Here is a 9,340-nt window from a genome sequence, read left to right on the forward strand (position 1 = left end):
CTTCTCACGCCTCTCGGGAATATTTCCACGGGCCGAGACACGATTTTTCTAACCCCCGTGGATTCGACGGTTTTGGCAGGGTTTGGGCCGGGAATCTATCCAGGCCGGGAATAACCGAACGCGAAATTTTTGGCTCGGGCGAGATTTTACCCCCGCCGGGATGACCCGTGAAACCCGGCCAATCCACTCGGGGATGGGAGTAACCGAACGAGGCCTAGAGGGGAACCGATAGTCTTGGAATGGTAGGCGAAGGAAACTTGCAGTGGCAGATAGGGTTTATTGGAGGAGGGAAAAGAGCATATATTGGTTGGATGACCCTCGGTATGTTGGCTGCTTGATTGCACCACATGGTTATGGAAACAAACATATGTTGTTTTTGTACAAGGTTCTGCAGATGCAACAATCACTAGTTTGGTTGATATTTACCTCGTATTTTTTACACCACCACACATAAAGAACAGATTACCACTTCGTTTGTGATTCCCGACATAAAAATGGCAATATGTTACGCCAAGGATCACCCATGCATGGTGAGATTGGCGATATCGAGATTAGTAAGGTCGATATTCCGAAGGCCTTGGTTTATGGTAGGGTGGCAAGCATAACAGGTTGCGGGCATATGTTTTCACTAAGCTAGCTTAAATTATGATTGTTTCTCTAACTCTTTTTGCACTAAAATATCTTTTACGGACGGGAAGCGGGCGCCACCGGACAATCGTAGATTACGGTGTTGCTGAAAGCATTTCATGATCTCTAGGGTGTTGTGTGTTTGGCGACAATACGTACGATCATTTAACAATATGCTAAGTGAGATGCATCAATTCTATTCGAATGTCACCATCGGCATCGACACCCCCCCCCCCCCCCAGTTTTACTAGCTGGGCGGCACTGTCGCTAGCCTCGAGAGTTCATCGCCGGGGCGCACTGCCGTGCAAGCCATGCGGCACTACCGCTGGGAGAGGGCGGCACTGCCGCTGTCCTCAAGCGACACTGCTGCTGTGTGCGGGCGGTAGTACCGCTGGGCTCGAGCAGCACTACCACTGGAGCCTTCTTCGAGCTCTTCTTCTGTGCAAGTTCACGGGGGCGGTACTACCGCTTATTGGGCAGGGGTAGTGCCGTTGAGGTCATCCCAACAACCATATTTGGCTGAGGGGTATAAATAGGAGCTTCTTCCCAAGGAGAAGCTGCTCGTTTTTTTCAAGAACACCACCTCTAGCTAAGCCACGATTTTCACCAGATCTCTTCCCTCAACCACCCAAAACTCTTTATCTTTGGATAATCGAAGGAGAAGACCAAGATCCACATCCTCACCAAAGCGATTTGAATTTCCCCTTCATTCACTTGAGGGCCCTTTGGCTAGAGTTTCCTTTGGAAACCCAAATTGTTGTTTACATCATTGATAACTTGTTGTTGTGTTGTAACAGCTTTGGAAGCCCCCAATTCGGCTGTGGATGCATGCCCCAAGAACCTTGTAAAGACCCGGTTTCCGTCTCGAGAAAAACCCTTAGTGGATAAGTGAGCTCAGCCTTTGTGCGGCGCTCATAGGAGAATAGGGTTCTTTGTGGAGTTGGTCTGGCCTTCGTGGAAACCACACCTCTCCAATGTAGACGTAGTTCTCCTCAAAAGGAAGAAACTACGGGAATCATCCCTTGTGTCTCCGCGTGCTCCACTCTCGGTTATGTCTATCCTTTAGTATCTATATTGCATCTTGCTTAGTGGTAGCTTTCTTAGTTGTGTAGCTTGTCATATAGGTAAATTCACTTAGTTGCATATCTAGAGAATTTACCTTTTGTGAAAATCCTAACTAAAAAAGAACTAAAATTTGGTAGCACCTATTCCCCCCTCCCCCTAGATGCGACATACTATCCTTTCATTTGGTACTAGAGTCTCGGCTCTTATTTCAGGCTTAACCGCCTAAAAGTATGCCGAACGATGGGGATACAGAGGAGGTTGGTAAGCTGGTGTCCATGAACAATCTCAAGGCTTTGGAAACTACCTTGATATCTTCCATGGATGCTCAAATGGTAGCAATGTGAGAACTAATCGCAGGGCTAATAGCGCCAAAAGCCCTCCCGTTATTCCCATCCTGGAGGACCCGAACTCATTATTAGCGGGTAAACCTTCGGGCTCACCCTCTAGTAGAGAGCCCATGGATGGTGATGAACTTGATAAAGATAACGACTCTAGCGCCTCTTCCCTAAAGGGAGATGGTGAGAAGAGTGAGTACCATGCCGAAAAGTGGCGCTCCCCAACCCACCTACCCCTCACCCTCATATAAACCTAGAGGTGATTCACCTAAGCTTGATGTTAGTGATTTTAGTAAACGGCAATTTGACTTTCGCTCTCATGTGTGCAGTGCCTCTAGTAAGCTATGGAGAATCATCAAGGAGGGGTACAAACCCCACCATGCCGAAAACTTGAACATAAGAGAAGTGATTGATAGTCAACTCAACTCCATTGCTCTAAACATGGTCCAACAAGCAATTGGTTCAAAGAACTTGTCCTACATAGTGCACTCCATTGAAAGCCTGATGTACAAAAGTGTAACAAAAATTAATTTTGCTTTGGGTGAAAGTTTGGAGCACTGAAGTATAAATGTAACTTTTGTTTGAGGTGAAAGGGTGTTGTCTTAAAAGAGCCAAACAGATCTACAATCTTTATATTCGCACTCGAGAAATGTTGATTCGGTACCCTGAAGTCAACTTAGGAGCCACTTTAGTCTGAAACCATGTCACTCGAGGCCAGCTAGGTAAAGAAGTTAGTTTAGCCTGTTGAGAAGCGTTTGATTCACTACCATTGGGCAGCTGCTCGAAGACGGATATCTGGAAAGAGGATCCAGCAAATGCCGTTTTCAAATCCATCAGAGATTTCACGGGGAAAAGTTATTCGCAAATCACCAGCTTCTCTCAGAAGTGCTATCGTCCCCGTAGAGTACAGCTCCATCTACTGCAAACCGCCAAACCGAGCATGTGGCCGGACTCGATATGAAAGCTGCTTTACATAACTGCCGCTTTGTGACTTTGCGTCCTCTACGTAATAAAGTACTCAACAAAATACTCACTCAAAAGACTGTTTACACTGTCCTTCAGACAGTCCACAATGACACGTAACAGGCGCAGAGAAATGTAAACAAAATACGACACTTAAAAAGTTAAAATACGAGTACTTGTTTACCTCTGTAGATGGATACCTGGTTGCTCAGACAGTGTCCAATGAGACATGTAGCATGTGCACGAAATCTCCACTCACCTTAGAAATATGATGCTATTTTAAAAAAATAAATGGGGTCACTGGTGTCTATGTGCACCAAATCTCCACTCACCTTAGAAATATGATATCCTTCTTTGCATTCACCATAATTTGTCTTCTGTAGCGGCGCAACCAAGCTACGCAGCAATGAAGACAACCCTGGAATAATCTACCATCTACTCTGCATTGTACCACTCCAAAGAATAGACAATAAAAATACATTGAGAGAAGGGGCCAACATCAGATAAAATCATAGACAAACTAGAACAATGCGAACAATGTGTGTCTTCCCTTCAAAATTCATATATCACAATTTGTGTTTGCTTCCTAGCTGAGCAATGTACAAAGAGAACTACAAACACAACATGAAGATTGACACTACATTGTCAAGGAATAGCCCTAGAGATGGTTAAGACCTAAGAGATACATCTAGTATAGAGGAGATCAGTGTATTGTTAGCCCCAGAATTAGCCCACGTGAATATATCCTGAACATGTCTCTGCAAAAGTCGACATGGGGGGAAGGAGTGGAACACTGCAATAGGGGTGTCTGATGAGGAACATCACACCACCAGACTGCACGGAAAGAATGAGCATACTGTACCATGATGTCAAAAAGAATCAGGATCAGTCAAAGCAGTCAAGGCAGATACTATCTAGCCTGGATGGGTTTAGAGTGTTCTGATTTATTGGAACGGCACATGCAGTCAGGGCATGGAAATGAGTATATAGATTCATTTGCTCTTTTCATCTGAATACCCTTGGAATCGCTGTGTGACCTCATATTAAGCAACTGGCGTCTCAATGATTTCCATCTGCATAAAAGGGGAGTGCAGCTTTAATAAAATACAATTTAGGATTTCAAAAATGAAGAAATACAAAGATATCCAAGTCTTTCAAAGTGAAGAACTGGTCATGGACCACAATAAACATACCCGATACGTGGACTGTCAAAGAGTATGGCCAATCTTCTTTTATCAGGCTTAATTGTCTTTGAATGCCCACCATACAAGTATCTTCTATGACCAAGAAGAAATTGAGGAAAATTTCCACCTTGAGTAGTCACGAAAACCTCACTATGTACACAGACACTGTAGTCAATAGCCGCCATCCTCGAGGAGAAATTCTGGAAAGCATGCACTATGTTAGAGCATCATACTTCAAAGTTCAGTAAATAAAGTTTTGCAGCTCTGATTCCTACAAACCTTGAAAGGAGCAAGTTCTTCATCTGATGCCAATGTTTCTTTTGTCTGTAAGAGAGGGAACATTTCAAGAAGAGGAGCCATGTTCTTCTCTGCTTTATATATCTTTCCAGAAGCCAAATAGATGGAAGTGTTATTACTGAAACCCATTCCACGAAGCATTAATCCGACCTAAACACCACACATCATGGACATGTAAGTCTTTGTGACAAAAAACCAGTACCGACTATTGTCGAGATCAGAATAAACTTGCTGGAAATATATCTTGTATTCACTTCATAATGAAATTCCTGGAGCATCTTTCAAAGAAGTAACACTGCCATTACATAGCATACCTCCAAAGGTGTAAGTGGACATTTCCCATTCATCCTTATTGCTCCAGGCCTTATTACACGTCCGGGCCTAGTAAATTTACCACGCCAGCCTCTTTCCCTGGCCACATCCAATTCTTTCTTCTCCTCATCACCACCGTCAAAGACACAGCAAGAGAAAGCAACCATATCCTGTAAAAAACACAATGGATGACAGTTCTTTTATCAGATAAGCATGTGCAAGCCATACTTCAGAAGTGAAATTCTGACAGAAGAATGTGTCGATTTCTCAACACAGTGATAGTAACTAGGACCTGGTAGTCACCCTACACCCTCCTTAGTATGTCTTGTAGGTTCATAAGCAGACTAAGAAACATGATGCACACATCTTTTTATATAAGAAAACCAACCTCTTCAAAACGGAGATGTACCGCTACATATTTTCCGTGGTTTTCCGTGCTTTTTGCTCTCATCCGAGATATTAAAGTGTCAGATAAAGCGGTGATTGGTTTAGAAAACTTTAAGGCTTCAAAGTTAGCAAGGCATCTCAGTCGTTGAACAGCAGGCGGAGCATCAAATGACAGCCGATTTGCAAAAGGTGATATCCTAATGAGCCTATAATTTACAGACAGTACTGTTAAAAGGTCATATAATGGTTAAACTGAATAATGCCAGAAGTACAGATTCTTCAGAACTGCAATAACCAAATTGACTTTAACTCACCTTTCTTCAATCAATTTCGGAAGAACAACATCTCTGTAGTATTCAATAGAAGACCAAGCCTTTATCTTGAAATTAAAAACATTACTCATATTGTGATTAAACCGCTCCATTATGAATTCAGGCACCTTGTCAACCACTCGGACATCATTTTTCAAATGCTGGACAAAGTGATCCGCATCATAAATATCACTAAATTTGCTGTACCAACAAAAAAAAATTAGTATCTAACCTTTTATATTGTAGACAAACTTAATAGAAACTAAATTAAAATTGAACTAAGACCCAAACTTTCAAGAAAACCACCATATTCCAACACATCTGGGATTTATTTTATAATAAAAGGTATTTTTTTACAGAACCACCAGAACGCTGAAATTCTGCATTCCTAACACAAGAAAGACTTCAAAGAAAAAGGTATTGTTTCCAATGGTCTCCCAAGTAGATTCTAAAATTGACTAACTGCCTACTTGGATAATTCATTTTGTTTCAGCCATTGAACATAGCCTGACTGTACATCATGCAAAAAGAAAAGGATAACAGTTCATAGCTAACAATTTGAGCTCTCTAGTGTGAATCTGGCCAATAATTGTTAATTTGGAGCCTTTATAAAACCGTACATATCAAAGAGACATGCATGTAAAGTTAGTGCAGTGTCATTCTTGTTGTTTAGGAAAACTGTCAACGACGATAAATTCAAATTTATCAATCCTAACCAAATGTCATGGTACAACAAGATTATATACAGATAGTGGAGGGCATACAAGAACACAGCAGCATTATTAAGGATCATAATCATCATCATGGATATCAGATAGAAATAAACCTAGGATCCCTCCAAATGCTGTGATAGTGGAAATTTGGGATTATAAGAGTTGCGTTCAGAAAACCAGCAACTGCGACTGCATTGCATATCTACAAAACAATAGGAAATATCTGTGACCAACCCATTGTACATTGAAAATTTACAATCTGATTTTCTTGGGAAAAGTAAATACCGATGTCCTTTGCTGATTCAAACCACCATTTGCCTCCACATATATGTACCCATTTGGTTCAGGCAAACCTACCAAAACACAGAAGTAACCAAAAAATGATATGTATTTCATTCGATATGAGGTACATCATGCGAAATGGCATCTGCCGTATACTAACAAACAAAATAGAGTACTGCGAATATTGTGGCTAAATATGTCAAATACATGAAGTGTTCCATTTTGTCAACTACAAAGGATTCACACCAGGGCAATTTAATTAAAGTGTCCCTACTGCAAACCAGAGATCGTTCGATGGTAAATATGGAGAAAAACAAAGCTAATCTTCTTTAGAATTCATAAAGCTATATCAGTAAAACAAACCTAGTATTTGAATTTAGAAGTACAAACAAATATTAAAATCATTTAAATTGACATACCATAGGTGTTATTTCTTATGCAAGGTTGCCAAACACCACCTTTGTAAGCATGTCGCCATACAGTTGCTAGCTACAAAAATGTAACAATATGAGAATAAGAAAACATAACATGCAAAATACATATATATATGTGAATTTAGAATAATAGGTAACAACAGGATGCAGCAAAATACATATCACACAAACACAACAGAATGGAAGACAAACTCTCTTATAACATACAACATGAACATGTAGGCATGAAGCTCTACTAGATCACACTGTAAGTCCTGACACCTATTAGAAAATACATCAAGGACAATGAACAGTGAAATGCATTAAGTCCCAGGCCATAATAATAAACAGCCATTTAACTCTAAATTATACCACCGGGGCGCAACTATCTTTATTGTATACTCCCTCTTCGAAGATAGACTTTCACCACAGTCAAAATAAAGGTATTGTTATAGCACGTAACAAGAGTTGTATCTGTTATTGTCTGCTACCGACCTATACCATTTTCCTTGAGCAATGGGTAAATCATGAGCAACCACTGAACACAAAGGGTTTGGTGCTGAAGGTTATGAGACACACAAGTTTCATCCATTTGAATCATAAAATTACCTGTCATCATATCTACTAATATAAAAGGGCGTGTTTGGCCAGATGGTCGTAACCACATGCATTGTTACACTCATTCACATGATTCAAATTTAGAAGCAGCAGACCAGCAGAACTGCGGACTGCTTGTGGATAGTTTACATCAGGTGTTTTATCCTCCGTGAAGTTCACAAATACAACAGTTGCGCGCTTGGCATTCCTAAATATGCAAGTAGTTATACTACTGTTCTAAAGTTATTTAGAACTTCCTACGCTTGTAATATGTTTCATCCAGTTTATTTTAGTCAAGACATGCATTGCATTTATTAGTTACCACTTACTAGGCTTCTATGTATGCTTTGTTTTTATGGCTACATTGAATTTGGCAGCGTATCCAGGAAGAAACCAGCATATGTCCTTGAGGTGCTGCTGCAACTGATAACAATAATAACAATGGGAGGAAAATACAAATGAGGTGTAGTCATCACAACTTGTGAATCGATGTGACACCAATAGGCTGACATTTATGACATTCCCCACATCTTATTGTTCAAAGCAACTCATCAGCTATCTGATTCTGGCCAAGATACACAGCTTCTCCCAGCCAACTAAAATACAAGGAACCCAACGAATCAGAGTATGTTTCAACTGGCGAAACATGGTTAGCTTGCCCTGTCATCCACTCTCGCATACGTTTGCACGGCTGTATTGTAGCTCAGCAGCGATTGGGGAGGAAACAAGCCCATATTAGTCCTGAATCCTGACAGGCACGGACTAGAACAATCCAAACAAGTACACGGCACTAGGCAACACAGCCACAGACACAGTTTCAATGTCTCCCGAGGACACGCTGAAACTAGACCCCTCCGAAAATTCTCCGCACCCAATGATCCAAGCACCGAACGCAAGCCGAGCATCCAGTATTCGCCTATCGCGGAAATGGAGTGAATAGTTCGATCGAAAACATGAATGAACTGCTAGTCCAACGCTGCCGGGCCAGAGATGAGCAGGGAAGAGGAGGCGCTCACCGCGTCGGTGGCGTTGTCGGCGTCCATGTCGGCGCGGAGTCGGGCGTACAGCTGCGGGCTGCGGTACATGGACCCGGGCGCGGGGCGCGAGATGATGCGGGGCACGCCGTCGAGGGAGACGGAGCCCATGTAGAGCAGCATGGCCGCGACGTAGAGCAGCGGGGCGAAGAGGAACACCGCCTGCCTCCGCAGCAGCGCCGCCAGCACCGCCCGCGCCGCCCTCCGCGCCCTCCCCGCTCCGGCGCCGGCCCCGGCCGCCGCCCTTGAGGTGGAGGTGGCGGCCCCCTTCGCGGACGCCTTCCGCCCCCACGCCCGCCGCGGGGACGACGGCGGGGACGGGGCCGCGGCGGAGGCGGCGCCGCCGAGGCTCCCCAGCCGGCTGTACGCGTGGTGCTGCATCGGAGGGTCCGGAGTGGAATCCCCCGCCCGGTGCTTCCTATGCGGTGCGAGGGGTTTGTCGGCTGGTGTCGGGGTTTCGGCCGCCGCTTTATCGATCGGTTTTCCCCGGCGAGAGACACAGAGGGAGGACTCCCGGAGGAGAGAGGTGGAGTCAGGAGTCCGCTGGCCTGCTGCGCTTGTTGGAGGAGGCGCAGGCAGGGCATGCGGGCGGCGCGTGAGCGCGTGGGTTCGAATTGGGGAGGAGTTTTGGTGGTGGGTGGGGGATGCGGGTTTGGCTGCGGGCTCGTCGGCAACGGGTGGCGCCGCCCGCCGCTGACCGGGGACCTGGCGTCTTGTTTGTTCCGGGGCGGCCGGTGGGTGGGGCACTCAGGGGATAGAGCGCTGACGTCGAAGTGGAAGGTCTCGGAGGATTTTGGAATGGTCAGCTGCTTCTCGACTG

The 9,340-nt window shown here is 44.2% G+C and overlaps 1 protein-coding gene across 1 annotated transcript; it reads right to left on the reverse strand.

Moving 5' to 3' along the window:
* Window positions 1–3,522: 3,522 nt before the first annotated feature.
* Window positions 3,523–8,901, reverse strand: LOC124660576 (protein ESMERALDA 1-like). The gene is made up of 10 exons (XM_047198395.1): window positions 8,503–8,901; window positions 6,896–6,965; window positions 6,480–6,547; window positions 6,308–6,396; window positions 5,485–5,682; window positions 5,172–5,376; window positions 4,786–4,953; window positions 4,454–4,621; window positions 4,184–4,374; window positions 3,523–4,063 (listed from the first exon to the last, which is right to left on the reverse strand). Exons 1-10 carry the CDS (start codon window positions 8,899–8,901, stop codon window positions 3,901–3,903), a joined length of 1,719 nt encoding a protein of 572 aa, XP_047054351.1. The 3' UTR covers window positions 3,523–3,900.
* Window positions 8,902–9,340: the final 439 nt, after the last annotated feature.

Source organism: Lolium rigidum, chromosome 6 (genome assembly GCF_022539505.1).
Source record: "Lolium rigidum isolate FL_2022 chromosome 6, APGP_CSIRO_Lrig_0.1, whole genome shotgun sequence".
Classification (NCBI taxonomy): Eukaryota; Viridiplantae; Streptophyta; class Magnoliopsida; order Poales; family Poaceae; genus Lolium; species Lolium rigidum.